At 39.6% G+C, this 26,926-nt stretch overlaps 1 protein-coding gene across 2 annotated transcripts in view; it reads left to right on the top strand.

Annotated features, from left to right (window-relative positions):
* The window catches only part of abcf3 (ATP-binding cassette, sub-family F (GCN20), member 3), a 56,312-nt gene that overhangs the window by 13,717 nt on the left and 15,669 nt on the right, over positions 1 to 26,926 (top strand). For both annotated transcript variants that reach the window (XM_065272942.1, XM_065272941.1), the window contains exons 5-9: positions 19,931 to 20,028; positions 20,269 to 20,391; positions 20,702 to 20,968; positions 21,384 to 21,464; positions 24,590 to 24,649. In XM_065272942.1, coding sequence (XP_065129014.1) covers positions 19,931 to 20,028; positions 20,269 to 20,391; positions 20,702 to 20,968; positions 21,384 to 21,464; positions 24,590 to 24,649 — 629 coding nt within the window. The remainder of the gene's footprint in view (positions 1 to 19,930; positions 20,029 to 20,268; positions 20,392 to 20,701; positions 20,969 to 21,383; positions 21,465 to 24,589; positions 24,650 to 26,926) is intronic.

Below are 26,926 nucleotides of genomic sequence, written 5' to 3'. Positions count from 1 at the left end.
GGTACTTACTTTACAGTATCTTTATAGTAATTAATTGGTATCATTACTGTACTAACCAGTGTTACATAATCGGTAGTTATTATGTAACTCTAGATAAGAACTGGGTAATAACAGATACATACTTATAGTGTAGGTTTACTGTAACTAACGAGAAACATTACTGTACTTACAAATAAATGTACAATATAAGTATTTAGTATTTACAGACAAGTTAGGGTAAATGACAGGTATTTATAGTGTACATATATGATAACTAATATCAAACACTACTGTACTTACAAATTGTATATACTTGATAAGTGTGTGGTACCTGTAGGCCATAAATTAATGACCGGCACATATGGTGTATGTATACTGTAACTAACGAGAAACACTACTGTACTTACAAATTGTATATACATGATAAGTGTGTGATAACTGCAGGCAAGTGTAAGTTATACTTATACCATACGTATATGATAACTAAGAACTAACATTACTGATGTGCCATTTTGGTACTCCGTGTCTTTGTCTCCTTTAAACCAGGCATTAAATAACCATATGTATTAACTACTGGTTACATTCACTAGTACATCCATGGTAACTGCGTGGAAACAGGACTGTAAAATAAAGTGTTGCTTTTTACACAGTTATTTCATAGGACCTACCAACTAGGATGTAGCATGTCACTGTGAGGCAAACCCAACCATTGACTAGTTCACTAGTACACACTTATTTGTGTATATACAATTTGTAAGTACAGTAGTGTTTGATATTGGTTATCATTAGGGCTGCAACTAACGATTATTTTAATAATCGATTAATCTGTCAATTATTTGTTCGATTAATCGATGAAGCATTCATTTCCAACCCCTTATTCAAAACAGAACTAAAATCTTTAGAAATTGCAAAAAACATGTTGCTCTTTGAACACACCTGAGCTGTTACAATAATAATAAAATAAAATAAAATAAAAACGGACTAACACACAAAAATACACATGTATGCTTTACATCTGCCAAATATATAGACTTTTTATGACGCATTTCCCATCAAGAAGCCTCTCTTGATGGGATCAAAAAGATAGTATATGAGTACACTCTCAGAAATAAAAGTAAAAGAGTTGTCACTGGACAGTACCCTTTCAAAAAGGTACACCTTTGTACCCAAAAAGTGCATATTAGTACTTCAAAAGTACATATTGGCAGTTCAAAGATACATATTTGTACCTAAATGGTACATATTAGGACCTTTTATTAAGGGTACAGCTTAGTTTGTACCTTATATTTGACTTTATGTGTTTTCTCTGATCGGATAGCTATCTCATTTGTTAAATCGGTTCCATTTACATTTGGCCACATAAATGCGTCTTGTGAAAACGGAAAATGCGTCTTCTACTCCCGTGCAAAATGCAAATACACCTTTCATTACTTCGTCTAAAAAAATGTAAGAAGATGTTTATGCAACAAAAGGCGGCACTTACTGTATGTTGTACTGTATGTTGGGCCGGCACGCGCTTCTCCTTGCTCGGCATGAGCTGGACCGCGTAGTACAGAACAGCAGGAGAGTGACGGCGCGATGATTAACATACAGGTCCATGACGGGGAATAGCGTTCATACAACTCTCTCTCTTTCAACGTTTTATTTCTTTGTTTAATATCATTGGAGTTTTTTATTCATTCTAGAAACTTTTTTTACTCGCTGTCGTCGCTCCATAAAGCATAAGCGTGTCGTCTTTGTTTGATTACCTCTTTGCCGGCTATAACGTCCAGGTGACGGGCTTACGTTTTGGGAGGAGTAAAACACTGACATGTGGTTTTCCTCTACCTTTGCTGATTTATTATCTTTTCTCCGCCGTCCTGTCATTTCTCCGCCCTGTCTATGAGGCGCCGAACTCTGCAAGCAACAGTGCACGAGAGAGACCGACGCTCCGTCCCAAACCGCATACTTCCATACTATATAGTAGGCGAAAAGCACTACTTCTCCTACTCTTTGCCTACTATATAGTATGGAATTAGGTGGTTTGGAACCTAGTGCGAGTGTGTTCTGACGCTTAACTGAAGTTTTTCCTTTTTTTTTATTAAACATCTCTGCGTCATGCGACACAACGAATCGATTATGAAATTCGTTGCCAACACTTTTAGTAATCGATTTTTATCGATTTAATCGATTCGTTGTTGCAGCCCTAGTTATCATATATGTACACTATAAATACCTGTCATTTACCCTAACTTGCCTGTAAATACTAAATACTTGTAGTGTACATTTATTTGTTAGTACAGTAATGTTTCTCGTTAGTTACAGTATAACTACACTATAAGTATGTATCTGTTATTACCCAATACTTATCTAGAGTTACATAATAACTACCAAGTATGTACCACTGGTAAGTACAGTAATGACACCAATTAATTACCATGTAGATACCTAAAAGTAAGACACACATGCTGCTGAAGGTGTCCGGTACAGTGATCATCCCTATACCCTTCAAAACTCTTAGGCCTAGTCCACACGGACACAGGTATTTTTATAACCGTGAGTTTTTTCACGCGGTTCGGCCGTTCGTCCACACGAAACCGCAGTATCAGGGCACTGAAACCGAGCATATTTGAAAACCCCGGCCAGGGTGAGCTTTTTAAGAAACCCCGGTTACAGTGGTGTCGTGTAGAGAGTAAAACCGGGAGTTTTGCCTTGCGACGTCAGAGTGTGCGCCGTTATCCACTGTGTTTGACGTCAAGATTGTGCGCCGCTAACTGCTTTGTTGATGATTCTGTGCAATGGTGGACGTATCTTGCTAATAATAACTGAGCTAACAGGGCTTCTAACATGTATACAGATAGGTGCTCAGTTATCTCACTATATTGCGGAACACGATTTGGGTTATATCCCCGCCTGCTGGTGTGGCATGCTCTTGACAGCGCTTGATAGCGTGCTTTGGCTTTATCATGTGGATGGATATTTAATTTAAACCGAGCATGTGTGGACGGGTTTTTTTTTTTAGGGAAAACTCCGGTTATAAATATACCCGTGTCCGTGTGGACTAGGCCTTAATGTGAAAACTATAACAAGAGTTGCACTACTGTGTCTCATACTGTAGTCGATTAAAATACATTTGGCGAATAGAGCACTGAAAAAAAACACAAAGTTTTTATGTGGAGCGACTGTAGCTGCACCGTCTGGAATTAGCCCTCCGTCTGTGTGTGCGCGTGGGTTAAGGGCACTCAAAAGTGCACACACGGAGAGACATGTTTCAAAGAGCAAGCGAACATAAAATCTGTCTGTTCTGTTATGACAGGGCATATACAAACAAAATGATCTCCACAGTATTCTTTTTCTAATAAAAACATCTGTTTATGTCTTAAGTGTATGTATAGATTAGAGTCAGAAACCAGTCCGTGCTTATTTGGTCTTAAAAAGACAGTAACCTCAATTAACATACTTAAGTCTGTGTCATTAATGTTAATTAAACAACCCAAGACAACGAGAAAATCACTCCTGTAGCTGTAAAAGAATAATAGTTATATTTAATTTATGCAATGAAGACAGTGTTATCATTCATTTGATTCGATTTCTATAACTAATGCTAATTTTAGACCTGATGCTTCCAAAAAAGTTCATACATTATTTAAAGGACAAGTTCGGTATTTTAGACTTAAAGCCCTGTTTTCAGATTGTTTATGGTCAAATAGAATGGTTTTGACTGAAATTTCGACATTTTCGGCTGCCCTGAGAATTTTCGCGTGTTTGTGTTTCAGCTCAGACCTCTACAATGGGTTTAATGGTGCACTGGAACAATCCTTCCTAAAATGCATTAAACTTTCGTTTACAAAGACGTGAAACTCACCGAGTGGTCAGGGGTGTTCACTGATATGCTCACACAAAAATCGCCGCAAAAGATGCTTTCCAACAGCTGTTTTAGCATTCGTTGTTAACTTGTGGACCTATTTCCCCAAACGCCTCACACCAGTACATTCTACCGCTTAGAGCTTGAATAATAAACACTCCAGCCCAGGTGGTGGCGCTAATCCGCCTTTGCCAATTGCAAGAATAGAAACAAAGTTCCCGGCGGGAAGTAATACCGTACCTCACAGGACGTCTAATACAGTCAATGGAGTTGGTAAAAACTACGATAAAACCTGTTGGAATGCGTCTTTTGGAGCGATTTTTGTGTGAGCATACCAGTGAACACCCCTGACCACTCGGTGAGTTTCACGTCTTTGTAAACGAAAGTTTAATGCATTTTAGGAAGGATTGTTCCAGTGCACCATTAAACCCATTGTAGAGGTCTGAGCTGAAACACAAACACGCGAAAATTCTCAGGGCAGCCGAAAATGTCGAAATTTCAGTCAAAACCATTCTATTTGACCATAAACAATCTGAAAACAGGGCTTTAAGTCTAAAATACCGAACTTGTCCTTTAATTTACATTGTGTTTGTTTTGTGTCCATGCAGCACATTTGACAGATATCTGTTTTTTGGATCATTATAATCCATTATATCATTATAAATTTGGTTAAAGTGCATTCTGCATAATATTTTGGAACAGCATATTTTTTAAAGTAAAAAAAAAAAACTTTGACATTTTCCTTTCATTTAAATAGAATAACATCCACACTGTCATATAAGTGTTCAGGGTAAAATACAATTTGTAACTTACTGACTGTATTGGAAAAATAAACAAAATGACATGTGCATAATATTTTGAAACGCGGTGTATAGTGCCCACTGACCGCCTATTCTTCCATGTTTTGTCTAGGGATGCTCCGATCGATCGGCCGCCGATCGTAATCGGCCGATAACGGCATTAAATGACGCGATCGGCACTCGCTAAATTTGATTCGATCTCATGAGCGCCCCTGACTGCCTACTCCGACCGTAGTCTTCCTCAAGTCAAGTCAAAGTTTATTTATATAGCACCAATTTAACATAACTGTAGTTGATCCAAAGTGCACCAGACTAAATAAAATAATACACATATTAAGGGTGTAACGGTTCAAATTCTCACGTTTCGGTGCGTATCACAGTTTTAGGTTCACAGTAGAGGTCTACACGGAAGACCCCAGCACCCGACCCGGGACCCGTACGGGTTCGGATCTATATTTTAAATGATCAGCCGGGTCGGGTCTCAATCGATTACTTTGGGTCCCGGGTCTGTTTAACATTGTGGGTAATACCCGAGTCGATCGGACTCGGAGAACACACACTCACATTTAAATAAAATATTTCAAAAACAGTAAAAAAAACTCAGATGAACTGTCGCATACATTTTTCTTTGACGCTCAAATTGCGTTAAGTTTATATTTGGTTGCTCCAACCAGGCAGCTAAGGCGCATGTGCTCTTGTAATGTTTCTCGAGCTACCAGTCAGGAGCTTCTGCAGTGAGACGCAATGACTTTAACTTTGACAATTGGCTCTCTTATTTAGAAGGCGGGACTTATTCCGCCATACCGCGCGTTTTGCACTGACTTCTCCAATTTTTATAATAATATTATAAATTGACTGTCTTGCTGTTATATGGAAGGTATTTTTGGACTTTTTAAAAATAATTAATTAAATTATAAAATAATTAATTAAATTATAAAATTAAAAATAAAATCGCAAAATATGTCCCAAATTTGAAAATGAAATGCTAAAATAAAAATTAAAACATTATGTTAAATTATTTCATTTTCATTTTTAACGTGATGAAGCATCATTCCGGCCAAATTGAAAAATTAAATAAAATTGATGATTTGACATTTCATTTTCAATATAATCTTGAGTCAAGACTGACAATATTAAAATAAAAAGGCAAGCTTGAAAAGGAATCTGTAAATACATTTTTTAAAAGGCTTTTTATTCATGCCCAAGCAATAATAGGGACAAAATTAAAATGTAAAGTTAATTTTATGTTCTGTTTTTCTTTTTCATTTTCATTTTAATTTTCGTGTTCACTTTTATTTTCAACTTGTATGCAAATTCAATGTTAATCAATGGGTGGGGATTACTTGCTTAAAAAAAGGGGATTGGCTGAAGCAGTGTTGCCGACTCAGTGACTGTGTTGCTTGCCAACTTAGTGACCTTATTGCTACATCTAGCGACTTTTAGACCCATTTAGCCAAACTTAGCGAATGTTTGGATGAATCTTAGCTTCACATCTGTACAGATAGGCTACTGTGTCGATTGTACTGGCCAACGAGTGCCGGGTGGCGCTGTCACGGTGAAATGTGCGTCTACCCTCTGTGCATGGAGCTGGGCAGCGAGCAACATTTAGACTGTACCAGCTGACGCGTGGATTGTTTACATTTCAAAGGAGGAACAAACATTAAAAGAAGCTGGGGCCGAATTTACGAAAACATTCTTAAGACAAAAAATAAGAAAGTTTTTAAGAATAATTATAACAGGTTCGTAAGAATGTGCAAATCTTGAACATTTCTTAAGAAGTTCTCATTTTTTTTCTTAAGAATATCTTAAATTTGTGTCTTAAGAATAAAATGACAAGCTTTGAAATGAATTATGATACCCTGCTAATGAGGTAATAAACGGACCGATTGGGACATTATGGAATTATATTTACGCACCGCACCGCCTTAATACTAGCTGGCCTCTGTTACAACAGCGAATAACATCCTGTAGTAGTCTTAATGCATCACTCGTTTGTATCTCGTTAATGATCGCAAGGTAGTCAAAAGATTAATGGATAAGTGTATTGTTGCCTCATTAGCAGGGTATCTTAATTCATTTAAAAGCTTGTCATTTATTCTTAAGACACAAATTTAAGATATTCTTAAGAAAAAAATTGAGACCTTCTTAAGAAATGTTTGAGAATTGCACTTAGGAACATTCTTACGCACTTCTTATAATTTATCTTAAGAACTTTCTTATTTTTTGTCTTAAGAATGTTTTCATGAATCCGGCCCCTGATCCGGTGAGGCGTCAGTCATTCTCATATGCATACACATACAGTATCACGCAGTGTGATAATCGTGCAATACATGCGCCGAAATCCGGGAAGGACTGGTGTATCATATGCTCGCTAAAATGAAATTTGGCGTATAGCACGATAATCAAACTGCGTGTTATTTGTATGCATTTCATGAGAATGGACATACACAGCGACCAGTAACTTACTTTTGCAGCGGGCACACCTGAGCAGACTTCAGCCTTTGTGACGGGGTTCAGCTTCGGCCCAGTTTTTAAACCCTGCATATTTATAAGTGGTCCTCATTTGCATCTCTGAACCTTCCCAATCCACCAAATACTGAAATCCGCGTCCCCTCCGTCTGGAGTCTAGAATACGATTAACCGAATATGTGGTCTCCCCATTAACGATAAGAGGCGGGGGGGAACCGGGGCAGGCGGATTAAGGCGTGAAAAAATCACAGGTTTAATCTTAGATACATGGAACACAGGGTGAACCCTCCTGTACGCCGGAGGAAGGCTCAGACGCACTGTTACCGGATTAATGATTTTGGTAACAGAAAACTGGCCAATAAATTTGGGAGCAAGTTTGCTCGAAACGGAACGCATCGGAATATTCTCGGTTGAAAGCCACACTCTTTGACCGACGACGTAACGAGGAGGCTTCGACCGGTGGCGATCGGCCTTAGCCTTGGTGCGTGACCTTGCCTGGAGCAGAGCTCTGCGAGCTCTGGTCCAGGTACGGTGGCACCTCTGGACTAGTGCGTGTGCGGAGGGGACCGACACCTCGGATTCAGTACTGACAAAATTAGGTGGTTGGTACCCTAAGCTACACTTAAAAGGAGACATGCCCGTAGCTGACACTGGCAGAGAATTGTGTGCGTACTCCACAATTGAGAGCTCCTGACACCAGGACGAAGGATTCTTGGAAGCCAAACATCGCAACACCCTTTCGACATCCTGATTGGCTCGTTCGGTTTGACCATTGCTCTGGGGATGGAACCCGGATGAGAGACTAACAGTCGCTCCTAGTAATTTACAAAACTCTCGCCAAAATTTGGACACGAATTGGGGACCCCTGTCAGAGACCACGTCTGTCGGGAGGCCATGTATACGGAAGACGTGGTCAATGACAGCTACCGCTGTTTCCTTGGCTGACGGTAATTTGGGCAAGGGAATGAAATGAGTCGCCTTCGAGAACCGGTCCACTACGGTTAAAATCACCGTATTACCCTTAGAGGGTGGGAGGGCGGTAATGAAATCTAGCGAGATATGGGACCAGGGTCTTGAAGGGACTGACAGCGGTAATAGTAACCCATCCGGAGGTCGATTGGAAGTCTTACCAGTGGCGCAAACCGAACAAGCCAAGACGAAGTCGTGGACGTCACGAGCCATACCAGGCCACCAAAATCGTTGCTTGACTAGGAACCTAGTTCTACTAACCCCTGGGTGACAAGCAACACTGGAAGAATGGCCCCACTGGAGGACGTCAGACCTTAACCTCTCCGGCACAAACAAACGGTTCGGTGGGCAACGAGCCGGGGGCGTTACCCCTTCTAAGGCTGTCAAAACCTTCGATTCGACCTCCCATCTGAGCGCGGAGATATTGATGGTCTCCGGTAAAATGGGCTCGGGAGTAGCAGTACGATCGGAACGCTCAAAAAGACGGGATAAAGCATCGGGTTTGATGTTTTTGGAACCCGGCCGGTATGAAAGAGTGAAATCAAAACGTCCGAAAAACAGTGCCCACCGAGCCTGCCTGGAGTTAAGTCTTTTGGCGGTTCTAATGTATTCGAGATTCTTGTGGTCCGTCCACACTATGAAGGGTACACCCGACCCCTCAAGCCAGTGACGCCATTCCTCCAATGCTAACTTAACTGCCAACAACGCTCGATTGCCAATGTCATAATTAACTTCCGCAGGAGATAAACGGTGAGAATAATTCGCGCAAGGATGCACCTTTCCGTCTGAGGATGCGCGCTGGGAAAGCACTGCTCCTACCCCCACCTCTGACGCGTCGACCTCCACTATGAATTGACGTGAGCGATCAGGGGTGACGAGAATTGGAGCTGAAACAAAGCAGCTTTTCAGTTTGGCAAGCGCAGCCTCTGCTGCGTCTGACCACCTGAACGTCAAACTAGGGGAGGTCAAAGCGGTCAGAGGCGCGGCTAGTTGGCTGAAATTGCGAATGAAACGCCGGTAAAAATTGGCGAACCCCAGAAATCTCTGCAGGGCCTTGCGAGACTCTGGGGATGGCCAATCTACCACAGCCTTAACCTTTTCAGGATCCATGCGAACACCCTCAGTTTAAATTATGTGTCCTAGGAAAGAAACAGACTGTGCATGAAAAACGCATTTTTCCGCCTTGACAAAAAGCCCATTCTCTAACAACCGCAGAAGCACTCGTCGTACGTGTTGCAAATGTTCCTGGAGAGACGAGGAAAAGATCAGTATGTCATCCAGGTAAACATATATAAACTGATCGATCATGTCTCGCAACACGTCATTAACGAGTGCTTGGAAGACCGCTGGCGATTTCGTGAGACCGAAAGGCATCACGCAGTACTCAAAATGGCCACGAGGGGTGTTAAAAGCAGTCTTCCATTCATCCCCCTTCCTGATGCGTACCAAATGATAAGCATTACGTAAGTCCAATTTAGTGAAGACGGACGCTCCTTGCAACCTCTCGAAGGCTGAAGACATTAACGGCAAAGGATAAGTATTCTTTACCGTAATGTTGTTCAACCCTCGGTAATCAATGCAAGGTCGCAAGGACTCGTCCTTCTTACCCACAAAAAGAACCCCGCCCCCGCTGGAGAAGAGGAAGGGCGAATGAACCCCGTTGCCAGAGAATCAGAAATTTATTTCTCCATGGCCTCCATCTCAGGAACTGATAGAGTATAACTTGCCTTTAGGCGGAAACGTACCTGGCAATAAGTCTATCGCACAGTCATAGGGACGATGCGGAGGAAGAGAATCAGCCCGAGACTTACTGAACACTGCCTTCAGGTCGAGGTACTCCGCGGGGCACGTTAGACAAATCCACTGCTTCCCCCTGAAACACAGACTCCGAAACATTTAAACAGGCAGAAACAAGACAGGACTTATGACACTCCTCGTTCCAGCTGGTAACAGAACCCAGTTTCCAGTCAACAGTGGGGTTATGGGAATGGAGCCAAGGATGTCCAAGAACAATGGGGGAGAGAGAAGTGTCAGTGATAAAAAACGAAATCTTCTCCGTGTGGTTGCCAGATGTGATGAGCGGTGGTGTGCTTGATGGTGGGAAGCTGATTACCATTGAGGGCGAAGGGCGCAATCTGGTGAGTGAGTGGTATAGTGGGTAGCTGGAGCTTACGTGCGAGGGTGCTGTCGATGAAATTGCCCTCCGCCCCAGAGTCCAGAAGAACGTGACCGGTGTGTGATCTGGTGGACCACCGTAGTCTCACCGGAAGGAGAGTAGATGTAGTCGAGGTCGTCTTGGCAGAGATCCCGCCCGATAGTAGCCTCCGTCTTACTACCGGGCTTGGTCTTTTACCGGGCACCTGAAACACTGGTGACCCGGCTCGCCGCAGTACATACATAGCCCCAGGGATCTCCGCCGTATCCTCTCCTCCCGGGGTAGCCGAGCTCGACCCACCTGCATGGGCTCTGGATCTGAGAGACCGCCGGCGGAGAGTTCACTGGAGAGGCTGGTAGACTCGGTGTACTGCTGGGTTCTGGTAGACGTCTTCCTCCTGGCAGCCGTGGTTAGGCGCGCGTCTACCCGGAAAGCTAAATCTACCAGCCCGTTGAGAGATGTCGGTAACTCCGCCGTAACGATCTCTCGCTGGATCCGATCCGCTAACCCATGCAGGAAGTGATCCCACTGCGCCTCCTCGTTCCACCTACACTCCGCCGCCAGGGTCCGGAACTCGATGGCATAGTCCGAGACGGACCGCTCCCCTTGCCGTAGTTCCGTGAGGAGACGGGCGGCCTCTCTCCCGGCGACGGAGCGGTCGAAAACCCTCTTCATTTCTTCAGACAGGCGGGCGAACGAGGAGCAGCAGATGTCTTTGTTCTCCCACACCGCCGTCCCCCAGAGGGCAGCCTTGCCTGTGAGCAGCGAGAGCGTGAATGCAACCTTCGTCTCCTCAAGGAAGAATGACCGGGGCTGTTGGGCGAAATGTAGAGAGCAGTGAGACAGGAAAGTGCGACAGTAGTTGGGCTCACCGGAATATTTTTCGGGAATCTGCAGTCTGGGTTCAGGAGGAAAACTGCCCCCTGGAGGTGAAGATGGTGTGGGCGGCGTGGGTGGCGTGGTGTTTGGAGATCCCTGGGAGAGCTCGGACACTTTTGCCACCATTGCCTGGACGGCCTTCCGCATATCCTCGATGGCTTTGTCCTGGTGATCCATACGAGCCAAAGATCGCTGAAGGAATTCCTCCAACGCAGATATGGGTTGTTCTCCTGCTGCTTCCATGTTGACCAGATCCTTCTGTAATGACACGAAATGCGCGGAAGCAAATGCAGGTAAAAACATGGTTTATTGAAATGTAAACAAAGAGAGAGTATTGAAAGTCAATGCGGAAGTGGCTCTGTCCGGTGTTGTGGGCAATGGTGGCGTGACTACGGTGGCAGATGTTGTCCTTTGAGTGCGTCGGTAATGGAGTGGTGAGCAGTGGTGATATCCAGACTGAACACGGGTAAATCCAAGTGAAGACGACGAAAAACAACATCCAACTGAAAACGTAATCCAAGACACACGGAACAACCAAACAACACGGGAACCAACACAAAGTGAGGATCTGGCGAGGAACAGAAAGTCAGGTGAGTATTTATGGAGGTGATGTAATGATGAACAGCTGGAGCGAGACAATCAACACACAGGTGCAGTAGATCGTTCTAATGAGCACATGGCTGGGGTAAGTGAACAAACAAACACACACAAACATGACACGGTGGAAACAGTGGATTTCCTACCATGACACATACATAACAGCGGACCAGCCACTTTTTAGTGTTTGTTGTGATGGAACTTTCTTGGCCATGAGGATTGTGCATCACAGTTGGGTACAAGGCTAACTTCTATGGGTAAGACAAAAACTTTAATTTTCGCGACTTGTTTATTGACTTATTTATAATTTACAAAAATATAAACCTAAGCCATTTTTAACCTCTGCCAAAATCAACATTTTCACTTAAGAGCACTTGTATTATTATACTTCATGTACTACCAACTTTACTGTGCACTTCAAAATGAACATAAAATAGCTTAGAACACTGGGTTACTTTAATATTCTATGCCACTATCTTCAAGTTTTTTCGCAAGAAGATCAGTTTGTTAACATTTAAACACAGAAACAGGTCTCACCTGCAATCGCGTGCTATCAGCATCACCCTGGTGATGACGGCGCAATAAGCGAATCATCATATTAGATGTATTGCCTCGAGTATACGGCACTCACACATTTTACAGTTTTGTCCATGTTTTCTTGAGCATTGCTGCTGCAGTAGACTTAAATGAAGCTGGTGTTGTCTCTATTAGCAGCTTTTCTCCTTCGCTTGTCACGCTAAACGGTCCGCGACTCAGCGCCACACACAAACACGTGAGGAGGAACTGTGAGGTTGGCAACAGATTTGCATACTTCGAGTTGATTGGACAGGTACTCTCATCTAAACACACACAGGACTTATTCAGAACCATACATGGGCAGGTTTATGCGTTGTTTTTTCACCAAACTATATTAGAAATGCGTGGTCGAATCAAACAAGGTGCACCGTGGTGCACGGGCGTCCTGAACCGTGGGAGGAGCACGGGACGATTCGATTCTTTACTGAGAACAGTTACACCCCTAATACATATACACAAACATATATATTTATGTATGTATGCATGTAATGCATGAGGCAAGGACAGGGAAGATATGTTCACTTTTTCTGGTTCGAGTTCTGAACAACTAGTAACCGAGACCGTATAGATTGAGGTAGGCCAACATAAAGAGAATTGCAGTAGTCCAGTCGAGAAGAAATGAGTGCGTTGATCACAATTTCAAGGTCTTGAATAGAAAGAAAGTTCTTTACTTTTGTTACAGATCTAAGTTGACAAAAAATACTCTTTACAACTGCATTTATGTACTTGTCAAATAGGAAGAGGGTCAAAATTGACACCAAGATTTTTTTTCATGATTGTGCAGGTTTTTACTTAAAGGACAAGTTGGGTATTTTAGACTTAAAGCCCTGTTTTCAGATTGTTTATGGTCAAATAGAATGGTTTTGACTGAAATTTCGACATTTTCGGCTGCCCTGAGAATTTTCGCGTGTTTGTGTTTCAGCTCAGACCTCTACAATGGGTTTAATGGTGCACTGGAACAGTCCTTCCTAAAATGCATTAAACTTTCGTTTACAAAGACGTGAAACTCACCGAGTGGTCAGGGGTGTTCACTGGTATGCTCACACAAAAATCGCTCCAAAAGACACATTCCAACAGGTTTTATCGTAGTTCTTACCAACTCCATTGACATGTATTAGATGTGCTGTGAGGTACGGTATTACTCCGCGGCGGGAACTTTGTTTCTATTCTTGCAATTGGCAAAGGCGGATTAGCGCCACCACCTGGGCTGGAGTGTCTATTATTCAAGCTCTAAGCGGAAGAATGTACGGGTGTGAGGCGTTTGGGAAAATAGGTCCACAAGTTAACAACGAATGCTAAAACAGCTGTTGGAAAGCATCTTTTGCAGCGATTTTTGTGTGAGCATACCAGTGAACACCCCTGACCACTCGGTGAGATTCACGTGTTTGTAAACGAAAGTTTAATGCATTTTAGGAAGGATTGTTCCAGTGCACCATTAAACCCATTGTAGAGGTCTGAGCTGAAACACAAACACGCGAAAATTCTCAGGGCAGCCGAAAATGTCGAAATTTCAGTCAAAACCATTCTATTTCACCATAAACAATCTGAAAACAGGGCTTTACGTCTAAAATACCGAACTTGTCCTTTAAAGAACCTAACTGTTTTAACTGAGTTGTTGGTAGCAGCAGGACCCAGAAGCAGCACTTCATTTCTTTCTTTTGAGCCTAAATGGAGCATGTAGAGAGAGAGAATAAAAGAGGGCCATAAATGGAACCCTGCGAAATGAATAGGCATGGAGTGTAAACATTTGGTCCTTCACCTTTACAGGGAAAGTTCTCCCCTTTTAGTAAGAGGTGAACCACTGTAAAGCTAAGCCCTGGACTCCAACAAAACACTGAAAACCTTTCAAAAGAATGTAGTGATCGATAGTGTCAAGTATGGCACTCAGATCTAAAAGAACCAGACTGAAATGGGTCAAGAATATTAAAGGTATACAGGTATGAAGTAAACTGTATAAGTGCAACTTTTTTCAAAACCTTTTAAATTAAACAAAGTTTGGGAATAGGTCTATAGTTGTTATGCACAGTAGGATCAAGATGATATCCTTTTAATAAAGACCGTATGATAGCATGTTTAAAACTTTATGGAAAAGCGTTATTTATCAAAGAGCTGTTTATAATAGTTAAGAGGGTGGGGCTGATTGCATCCAAAACCTCTCTAAACGGACCAATTGAGAGTGGTCTATGTCAGGTGAAGGGAGGTGTCATCTAATATCCTGTTATTCTGAAAATTGTGTGCACATCTCAAGAGCTAAAAAGGCAACAGGTTTAAGAACCATATTTATGTTTTTAAAGAGTACTTTTGGCCTATTTGCGTTTTTTTGCATGCATGTTTTAGAAATGTTTAGTTTTTCCTCAAACTGATTTTTGGTAGGCAACTTAGCAGTCTTTTTTTTTTACAAATTTGATAGTAGACTTGTAGCCCATCCCTTTTCCACCTGCGCTCAGCCCTTCTGCACTCTTGTCTGAGGACTAGATATTGCCTAACTCTTTTTGCGTTTAAAGGGACACTTCACGCATTTGCATTAAGCTTTGTATAGTTAGAACCCCAGTCATGTTTTTGAATGGTCATGCATCATTTCCTCAGTTGCCGCTGAGACAGGAGAAATACAGATTTCAGTGTTCCACTTCCTTCTTTCAATGATGTAAAATCACCATTTTGCATCATTGAAAGAAGGAAGTCCAATATCTTTGTTGAGGGGGTGAGACTACAAACACCCCTTTTCTCTGTCAAATAGGCACCAAATTCTAAATGTATGTTAAATTTTGACTACAAATATGACACACTTTCAATAAAGATTAATGTTTCTACGGGTGAAATGCTCCTTTAAGTGGAGTAACTGTATTCAGAGCAGTACAACAGGCGGAGCTAAAAATGTAACCAGTTGTTCCGTACAAGTTGATAAAGAGACCGCATAATAGTGTCCCCTGACTGCATATTCTGCACACATATGGCATCATGTCACTGACGTGTAAACAACGGTGTTGCGTCACTCACGTGTAAACAGTAGTGTAATGTATGGAATCATATGGCAGCACAAATATAAAATATCCTGTAGTACTATGATAGCCAATGTAAATGAGAATTACTGTCTAAAATGTTTAAAAAAAGATTGAGCACACATGGCGTGTTTACTCACGTCTTCCTGATTTTAAAAAAAGCCTACGGATTGAAAAACAGCCATTGGTGCAATGTAATCTTGGAATCAGTGTTTTATAAAGTACTAGAAAGCAATACTTGAGTAAAAGTACAAGTATTGTACTAGAAAAAGACTTTGGTAGAAGTGAAAGTTGTCTTTTAAAATATTAGTCAAGTAAAAGTCTTAAAGTATCTGATATATACTGTACTTAAGTATCAAAAGTAATTTTCTGATATTTAATGTACTTAAAGGGGACAGAGAATGAAAAACCATTTTTACCTTGTCTTTGTTGAATAATGGTAGTCTACCCGCATTCACGAACATACAAAAAGTGCTAGACATGCTAAACATCTCAATCTCATAGAAATTCCTCTTTTAGAAATGTCAGCCAGAAAACGGCCCAATCTGAAAAACTGATGCTTATGACATCACAGGCATCTCACTGCCCCTCCACTTTAAAATAATTGGCCACATTTTTTGAGTGGCAGCAAAGTCAGCCAATCAGTAATGAGATTGCAAGTTAAGCCAGTAGGGGGAGCCAAATAGGTGCATAACCACTTGTTTAAAATCCCCCACCCTAATAGAGCTATCTGAGAGAGGTTTTTAGGAAGCTTCTAAGGCATTACAGACCCAAACAAAACGTTTTTTGTCTACATGTCACATCACAGAACAATGATAAATACCCCGTTCAATCATTCTATGTCACCTTTAAGTATTTGAAGTAAAAGTATTTTTTTTTTAAAGAAAGCAGTTAGAACTTTGATTGTGAACTTTATTGTGGCTTTCTTATAGTAAAGCATATTCAGGGTTCCCATTATCTTCTTAATCTCAATCTTCAAATAAAAATCTGTTTTTTCCAGGACTTTTCAGGCACAATTCTCTTAAGTTCAAAGAGCAAACAGCAAATTTTTAGAGCTGACATCAAATAAAAAAGCCGAAATTTCACTTTTTTATGAACTTCAGGTAAAAATGAAAAATAAATAATAACTTATTTCTTTCAAAACATGAGCATATTTTTGAAAAAAGTGGAGTATCCCTTTAAGTTAGCAGCTCTACTAAAAAAAAAACAACAACTCGTTGTGTGGCAATGAAAGTACTGTGACTTTGATGAACAATGCAAGCGCACATTCACAATGTATAACATTAGTACAACATTATCCTATAACCACTAAGTTTTGAGTTAATTAACATAAAAGGAAATCTCAAGTTTGACAAAACGTATGATGCTTTTGAAGACGTGAATACAGTCCTTAACACTTTCTTTCTAACCTGCCACTGATAGCAGTTTTTAAAAAATATTTCTCAATCTAACATTAGCCTACCCGGAGGGAATATTCGGCCGACAGCTATAATGTTACCATAAACAGTTAAGCGTGTTTCAGTTAAGAGTTCTCTGTGAATTAAATAAATCCAAGGGAAAATCAGCGGTGTTACGTTAACGTTGACGTTTATAAAACATGTGCGCCTGGCCATCACATTAGACAGATAATTATGCAATACGGCTTATGATAACTAATGTTGAATCACATTGACATTGTGGCTTAACTTAACTATTATTTTAACGTACCTTGATGTGATTCTTCAGGTTGGACGGGGAGTTTTTAAATGACAAAATGTAAATGATTTTCGGTAGGCATAGAGGCACTTTATTCGGTAGTAAGAATCTTTAATTCCAATGTACAAAAACATTTCTTTCAAATACGGCCACGGGTGTATAACGTTAGCTTTCTCACCCTGTTCATCGTCGGGGGGGTCGATTACAATAACGGGAGGTCCTCCAGTGGGTGCTTTCATTGCGGTTTCAGTTGTGCTCTCTCCTCCTTTGGCAACACTATGCTAAAATAGAATGTACGTGAAATAGATGCTGCGTCCCAAACCGCATACTTCCATACTATATAGTAGGCGAAAAGCACTACTACTTGTACTCTTTGCCTACTATATAGTATGAAAGTAGGCGGTTTGGAGACGCAACGAGAGTGTGCGGAGCTTAATGCAATCTAGAAGCGCTGATTCGCCAAAACCTCCCTTGAGGTCGCACACATTTCTTCTGATTTTATTTTGTAGTAACGAGTAACGAATATGCTTAGTGGAAATATATCGGAGTAAAAGTATACATTTTATCTAAAAAATGTAGTGGAGTAAAAGTGAAAGTTGACATAAATTTAAATAGCGAAGTAAAGTACAGATACGTGAAATTTCTACTTAAGTACAGTAACGAAGTATTTTTACTTCGTTTCATTACAACACTGCTTGGAATCATATTACAGCACACAGTTAAAATATACTGTTGAACAGTGTTTAAAAGTAGGACAACATGATAAAAAATGAATAAATTACTTGTCTGTAAGAAATAATATCCTTTATGATGATAAATATTGATTAAATATTCAACTGCGGGGAGCAGCGAGGATTTGGAGACACACAAACCAAAAACAGACGGATTTTGACTCATAACCCCCCCCTCGCATTTCAAAGCCTGTATTGGACAGTGGAGGTTGTACTGAAATTATATTGATACTTTTGGCATCCCTATTAAATATGTCAAGTGTTTTCTAAAAAAAAAATATTGCCACTTAAGCAAGGCACCTTAACCCTAATTGCACCCTAGGCACTTTAAGGATGGCTACCCATTAGGGGTGGGCAATACAGCCTTAAAATTATATCATGACATTTTAAGAATTTTGCGGTAATGATATTTATGACGGTATAAAAATTATGGAAAAGGAACGGCAATTTCCATCCAATGAGCTGTCATTGATGACAGACTACCAAAATCGAAGTGTAAATCATTTGTCATAAGGTGGCAGAAGCAGCATTAAAGTGCAATAGTAGTGACAGAATCACACAGCATGAGTCAAATATAAACAAAGTACAAACTAGAGATGAAATGGTATACAAATTTTACATCACTATGACACTACCACAGATTTTCAGTAATTTTCACAGATCCCAGTAACTTAAGTCATTAGCTAACAATTAAAAATGTTGATTTTAATATGATTTTACAATTTATTTAAGCTACATTTAAACAAAAGTTTTTTTTATTTTACTTTACTTTACTAATCTTTTTTGTTTAAATGAAGCTTTAATAAATTGATTGCAACCACTTACCTTAAAAAATTGAGTAAATTGAATGAATATTTTTTTTCATTGTACATGTACATGCACTTTTGTTTACATAAAAATCAAATAAATAACATTAACATGAATCACGGCACATTTGCGGTCGTGAGATAAATGTTATTCCAGTTCAGATAAAACACAAGTGAATCAGATTTTCATAAAAACACTGGACAAATCAAGTCATCTGTCTGTGTCTATGATCTGTATGTTATGAGAAATGGGGTGTACTTTAGGACCCAGTGGCGGACGATGAGCTTTAAACTCATCCGATCACATAATTTAATGGAAAATGAATAGCAAAGATGGATCTGTCTAATTAAATATTAAGTAAACGTGTGTCAGTACAACTAGAATGTGAAGAATTGTGAACATTTTTCGGATTTAAATTCAATCAGTAAAGTAAATTACTGTCATCACAGTGGTATGAGTTGGTGTTTTCCCTATATAAAACAACTCCTTAACACTTCAGTTTAACAGGAACTAAAGTAATTTAGACAGCGAAGCTCGGTTTAGTCATTAGTTTACTTTTTGGCCGCACGGTTGCAAGGCCACCGGAGTTTCTTTCTGTCTGACTGCTGCGCGTGGGTCTGCAGAATGCTCACACGTCAGTGCCGTTTACATTCGGTTCCAGTCGGGTTAAAAAAAAAATTTTCACTAGTTCGGGTCTAATTTTCTCGGGTCGGGTCTTTCTTTAAAAAAATTTTATTCATGCACGTCGGGTTCGGGTATGAAGTGATTCGGGTCATTTCGGGTCGGGTACATTTCTTTGGACCCGAGAAGACCTCTATGGCGCACCCCTACTACCCACTGCTCCTTGTGTGTGTTCATGACTCACTGGGATGGATTCCATACTTGACAAACATGACACTTTCAATGTCTTAGTGCATCATGTTATGTTTTCATCATCTTATAGGGTATAAAGTTATTGTAGCAATGTAGACACTCAGCTTTTTCTGTCATTTGGCCAAACAAAATTTATAAAAGGCATAGACTATAAGTGCCACATTATCCACCTTGGGTGTGCATTATTTTCTTATAATTCAACCGCTCATCATCAATTATTCCTTACATAAACCATTAATTCTGTGTTCCTTATTACAGCATTCAGAACCAGTAAAATTGGGCGTACGCATGGTCTAAAGAGTCCGTACTGTGTGCACTTATTTACCCAAAGTTTATTTTTTATAAATTCCAATAGGTATTTTGGAAATTGTTTATGCATGTTTCAGTGCCCATTTTTTGTGTATGTACACTTATAACTTATAACGTATAAATGAGGCCCCAGGTGATCAAACTAAATGTGAAAGTTTCCTACATGACAACAAAGTTTAAGTTTTTGTGTAAACTGTTGCTTGTTTAAGTGTTTCCTGTTTATAAATAAAAATCAAATCTCATGCTAGACGGTGGATGCCAAGAAACTGGAGAAAGCAGAAGCCAAACTGAAAGCCAAACATGAGCGCAGAAACGAGAAGGACTCGCAGAAAACCACCTCTCCTGTGTGAGTACTGAGTATTGTCTAATCTCTATAAGATCTCTGATCAGATCTTCAGTGCTAATATGGGTCAACACCCCAATCATGTTGTCTTCTATTTATTTATTCATTTTTCTGTTCTTTTTCTCAAACAGCTTTACATAAAAACACATGCAACCATTTTAAAGAGTGCTGTTTTCAAAGATTTGAATTATATTGAATTGAATGATATGTTTAATGTTGTTCTGTATTTGCATATATTTTAAGGGTTTTGGAGGAAGCTTCAGCCAGTCAGGCCAGTAGTAAGAAAGAAAATCGTGTCGAGTCCTCTGGGAAGAATCGTAGTTATGACATTCGCATTGAGAATTTTGATGTTTCTTTTGGGGAGAGGTAAGAACCTACATGAATGTAAACATGTCAAGTATGCTAGAATGTGGCCATTGATTGTAGAAGGATTTAAATCTGATTCATTTTATGCATTTGCCAAATGTCAAAAGCGCATTATTTTTGATTGTTTATTGAGATTAGTGGGTGTGGCATCACTTCAATGTGGTTGTGACAGGTGTAAGGCTTGACAGTGTGACACCTTTTAAAATTTGCTTTTACAGAGGTATCTTTTGTCATTAATATAATGTTGCTTTTGTTGAAAATGCAGTTTTGCATGCAATTTTGCTATAATGAAGCATGCTCCTGTCCACAGATGTTTACTGCAAGGTGCTGAGCTAAGCTTGGCCAGCGGCAGGCGCTACGGTCTCATCGGGCGTAACGGCCTCGGTAAGACCACTCTTTTGAAGATGTTGGCTAGCCGGAGCCTACGCGTCCCCTCGCATATTTCTATTCTGCATGTGGAGCAGGAGGTGGCTGGAGACGACACCATTGCCTTACAGAGTGTTCTTGAAAGTGACACTGTTCGAGAGGAGTTGCTTAAGGAGGAGCGTTTACTGAATGCACACATTGCCAATGGAACGTAAGTTACATTCTGTGTATTTAGGAATAGATATCTAGTAGATTTCACCAGAAAATAGATGACCATAAGGGGGCAGTCATGATACATTTATCGAGCAAGTAGATAGCAGGTTTTTAAAGTTCTTCTTTCTTTCCCCTAAATGGTGAGTTTTCATTGACTGAAGTTGATTCTCTGCTTGTACTTCAGTGTCAAGAGATCATGGTGTAATAGACATCAAATATTATTTACTGTACTTAGTCAGCAATATTTAGGGCTGCATTATATAAGAATTGTTAGAAATGAACTGCTTTGTTTTATTTTTCTTTCATTATAATTACCATTGTAAATAGATGTTGCATTCAATTTATTTATTTATCATTGGACCTGAATCATTTGATTTTGCCTTTGTTTCTCATTCTATCTGTTTGCATTTCAGTGCAGATGGTTTAGAAAGTGTTCGTCTTTCTGAAATTTATGCCAGACTAGAAGAAATAGAGGCAGACAAAGCACCTGCCAGGTGAGTTACGTAGTGCATCTGAAGTCACATTCTGAAAATTGTGTTACTGGAAACATTTTATGTGTGATAATATAAACATAATCTTCTTGCATTGTTAAATCAGAATTAAGATGATTTAATCTACATTGCATTTAAGTATTGGTAAGTCATAGCACTGTTTCCGCTACATGCAGCGGGCCGCCACGCCTAAAACATTCCCGCCATGCCTGCGGTTGTGGATAGAAGGGATACAGCAAACGAAATCTCGCTGGATGAGCACTGTTTTATCCTAATCCTTTACCCAAACCTAACTCTAAACACAACATTTCACAGAATGTAGGATGTATTTGTATCTCATTTAGACAGGGGTGTTGTTTTCATCCTAATTCTACCTCCAAATCTAGTCCTAAACTTTTCGGCATTTGCTGTATCCCTTCTAGACAAAACCCATGGCGGCAGCTCGCAAAATTATGCTACTGAAATGTCCGCCCTACCGGATTGGCTGTCTTAAAGAAAGAAATTCCTTTCTGGATTCACGTTGTTCACTCATTTATAAAAAATATCATAATTTTCCCCAGGGGTTTAGTTTCATGCGCAAATAGATTTAAATCAACAGAGCGTGAGGATTACTTCTCTGTTTGGAGTAAAAATAATAAAATAAATAAGCCTACATAAAATATGTTGCACTTAAATAATTCACATTGTGACCCGTCCTCTTCCTTGCTTTCATATATGAAATAAATGGTATGTTTCGCTTCATCGCACTGCTGTTCAGTGTATTGAGAACAGCCCGTCACTCGTGCACTGTGCTCCTTAATTAATTTACAAGTTCGCACATAACTATTTATAGACGCAAATGCGAGTGAAATGCTCGCACTGTAGAGCCGTGAAGACCGTTAAAGGTTTCTACTTACTACGTGATTTGCGGTGTGACTGGGTCAGGGTCACAGTCTTCATGTCAAACGGGCCAGGTGTAGAACAAAATTGCTGCTGATGTCGGTGAACAGGTCGGGTGTTCTGTCAGTCACTGCGGATGCGGATTATGCATGGCTTTGCAACAGGGAACTGTAACGCTAAACACGAGCATGTACTTGCACATAACATTAAAACTAAAATGAAAGATGCTTAAGAAGCTATGTAGTAAACAGTGTTGTGTGTAACGCGCAACGTTACTTTTGGTTAGATTTGACAGCGACACTGCCATCTGCGCGTTTGCGCAATAGTCACAAGGTCGACACACATGACAGAGGCTCGTATCAGTCTGCAAAGAAATCATGGCAAGCAAGAAGCAGCTGACGCTAACTTTTGAGGGATGGAGGCATCTTAATTTTAATCAATGTTTTATCAACCAATTGCCTGATTTTAATAAATAAGAAATAAATTAAAGAAAACGATTCAGCTTCATATTTATGTTTAAATGAAATAATTTTTTTTAAACATAAATATAAAACTAAATAGTTTTCTTTTATTTATTTCTTATTTATTAAATTCAAGCAATTGGTTGATAAAACATTGATTGAAATTAAGATACAATTAATACAAAACGAAATTCACTTTAGAGAAAGGTTTCTACGAAAACAAACTTAATAAAGTGGTCAAAATCATGTCTACCCACTCCGTTTGAAGTGAATTTCGTTTTGTATTAATTGTATCTTAGCATAGTATCTCGGAAGATCGTGCTTGTTAAATAGCTCTGTGGCTATACTGCACTGAAGCGGCAGTTTAAAATATAAACCCAGAATTCAGCGAACGTCAAGAACAAGAAAACGGAAACAACAATCAGACAGAGAAGCGGAATTTACATAATGTTACACAGACCATGTTTAAATTTCAATGTTTCTGCACAGAAATACCAACTTGTTCACTTTGTTTGGTATTAATAAGCTGCGCATTGGAGTGCTGGCCGTGGTGCTGAAGACGCGCTCGGACGGAGTACTGGTGGCAGCACAGATATTTACGTGCAACCTATTGGAAACTATTATTCGTTATTATATAATTATTATTCGTTATTTTACTTTATTACTTCCACTTAAGAAGAGTTCTGCACTTTTTATTTCAATATTTCTCTTTATATAAATACTATTTTGTACTTAAATCTATAATTTCATTATTTTACTAACCCAACTAACTCATCTGGGCTTTCCGATAGGTTGCACGTAAGGGGAAAAGTATAGCTTTCTTCCCCTTGAGAAGAGTTCTGCACTTTTAAACTTAAAAAAATATATCTCTTTACAAAAAAAACTTTTTTTCTTCTATTTAAAAGCTGTAATTTCGTTATTTTACTAACCCAACTAATGACTCCTCCACTTTCCAATAGATTGCATCTGTGTATATGTGCCATCACGCGTCTTCAGCACCGCGGGGAGCAGCCAGCACTCCAATGTGCAGCTTATTAATACCAGACAAAGTTGGTATTTCTGTCCAGAAACATTGAAATTTATACATGGTCCATGTAACGTAATTTAAATGGGTTTATATTTTAAACTGCCGCTCCAGTGCAATAGCCACAAAGCTATTTAACAATGAGCACAATCTCCCGAGACACTACAACATGCTACTAATAATTCATTAATAAGAGCTGTTTTCTTGTACACAATTAAATATTTTAAGTTAAATGTACAGTGTTAAAACATGTAAAAAAGACAAGATTTCAACAATGTCAAGATCAAATGCCTGAGTAACAGGGTATTGTGTGTATGTGTTCGTGTGTTTGTGTGTGTTTCCAAAATATTTTCAAAATACAGGCAACATAAAAGTAACGTAAAAGTAACGAGTAACGTAAAAAGTTACTTTCCAAAGGCGGTAACTAAGTAAAGTAATGGATTACTTTTTTAAAAAGTAACGAGTAACGAGCAAACACTACTTTTTTAAAGTAACTTCCCCAACACTGGTAGTAAAACATATTTTTAAGAAAATAAATTTTAGATCAAACATAGAAAAGCAATAGGCTATAAAAATAAGGAAAAGTTCATGACAGCATAAAAATGATAAAAAAAACATGTTAGTTTACAGTTGCCTATATTCTACATAAAAATTTATATTTAATCAACATGGGCAGCCCCTGCCACCACACCTGGAAAAATCCTAGAGGAAACACTGGTCATATAATACTTAAGTATAACAAATGTTTTTCACTCTTTTTTTAGGGCATCAGTCATACTTGCTGGGTTAGGCTTTTCACCCAAAATGCAACAACAAGCAACTAAGTGAGTATGAAACGTGTGAATGATGACAACCTGTTAAACTGCACTCTCTGTGATCAATGCTTTACCATTAAAGTATAATTTAAGTCACTATATATTAGTGTGTTATTAATAGCTGTAAACTACAGTTGGAATACAATATATGTGTGTGTGTGTGTGTGTGTGTGTGTGTGTGTATATATGTATATAGGTCCATAAATATATGGACAGAGCGCATATTCTGTGTTATTTTTCTTAACACATTCTGTGTTATTTTAGCTGTTTACCAAAATGTATTCCAGTTAAAATAATGATGTCATATAATGAATATTGGCTTACAGTGCACACTCTCAGCTTTATTTAGAGCACATCCAAGTTCTCTGAAGGATTTAGGAATTACAGCCGTTTAATATGTGGCTTCCACTTTTTAACTCTTTCACCGCCAGCATTTTTAAAAAAAGTTGCCAGCCAGCGCCAGCGTTTTTCATGATTTTCACCAAAGTTTAATGCCTTCCAGAAAATGTTCTTCTTTAAATATATAAACATACAATATACCAAATGAAAGAACAGACCCTCTGCTTTCAAACAAAAAAAACCGTTTCATCCTACCTTTAGTGGTTCTTTTGCGATCAGCTTTTGAATATGGGTAGGTTTTTGCAAAAACACCATATTTTGAGCAAAAAGCAGAGATAATTCCATTTTTATGACGGACTTTTCATAGAGATCCCATTCAGAGCAATCTTTAAAACAGACACGGACATGCTGCCGCTTGCCATAGGGCAATACTTCCGGTTTTAAAAAGTTGCGGAAGGGCGCCACCTGGTGGATAATAGCGGTATTGCGGAAAGACGGAAAATCTCGTCATTGGCGGGGAAGCGTTTTCTCTTAATTGACGAGATATCTCGTCAATGGCGGGGAAAGAGTTAAAGGGGTCAAAAGTAATGGGACAGTTGACTTTAAAGCTATTTTATGGACAGGTAATGTCTATTTGTTAAATGATTTCCGCATGAAGGTCTGGAGTTGATTTTAAGTGTGGCAATTGCATTTGGAAGCTGTGACTGTGAACCCACATTGTGTGGTTCAGGGAGATTTCCATGCAATTGATACAGACCATATTTAAGTTTCAATAACACAACAAATCCATCAGAGAGATAGCAGGAACATTAAGAGTGGCCAGATCAACGATTTGGTCAGGCATGAAAATCCCTCCTTTTCGGCGAAATTCATTGTTTTGAAGCCAAAACAGGTGATCCACGTGAATCGTGTACATTCATTATGAATTGTTTTGGGGTGGGGGTATGCGCAAATTGTTTGTAGACGCGCCCTTTGCGTCATCCAACATGTATCCCAGACATTAGGTTTGTTGGAGTTCAGGCCGCGCTGCAAAACCGACAGAGAGGTGATATCAAAGTACTAAGAGAGTGAATCTAGAAATCACAAGGACTCGACTTTGGAACCGCTCGTGCTACTGTGATTTCACCCTCCTTTTCTGTGTTCCTCGTCATGCATATGCTTGTTGAAGATGCGTAGAGCGACTGCCTTCGGGACGTAAAGTCAAGTGTAAGACACAAAACGCTGTTAAACTATAACTGTAGATTTCTGAGGCGTCAATGATATCAATCAAAACAACATAATTACACAGACTGACTTTGCAAAGTGAACTGAAATATTTTTTTATTGGAATGGATTGGAACGAATGATGGACATGCTCCTCGCTTGTAAGTCACATTGGTCTACTAGCCTACTTCTGTAAATACGTAAATGTAAATATGTTAAAACTGCAAAATATTGCATGAAATGCTGTTAAAGGCACATTCCACTTTTTTTGAAAATATGCTAATTTTCCAGCTCCCCCAGAGTTCAACATTTGAATCTTACCGTTTTGGAATCGATTCAGCTGATCTCCGGGTCTGGCGCTACCACTTTTAGCATAGCTTAGCACAATCCATTGAATCTGATTAGACCATTAGCATCATGTTTTGATATTTTTCCTATTTAAAGAGCCTGTAAGATGACAATTTTTAGCATCCTATCACTGTTTATAAGTCCCTGACAACAAGTTTAAAGGAGCGGTGAATCAAATACTAAATTTTAACTTGATAATTTTTTAAATAAGAGGTCATCATATTTAAATGAACATCCTGCAAGTTTCAGAACTGAAAACGTCTGTGCTAATGAAATATAACAGTTTTCGGCACCAAGCCGATATTACAGCCGAGTGTGGAATTCGGAGAAATATGACGTCAAAGTAGAATTGAAGCACCTCCCCATAGCCAAATACAACGACCACTTTTGTAGCCC

This window comes from Paramisgurnus dabryanus, chromosome 6 (genome assembly GCF_030506205.2).
Source record: "Paramisgurnus dabryanus chromosome 6, PD_genome_1.1, whole genome shotgun sequence".
NCBI classification, from domain to species: Eukaryota; Metazoa; Chordata; class Actinopteri; order Cypriniformes; family Cobitidae; genus Paramisgurnus; species Paramisgurnus dabryanus.
Note: the sequence above shows the minus strand (reverse complement) of the source record. Positions and strands in the feature narration are given on the sequence as shown.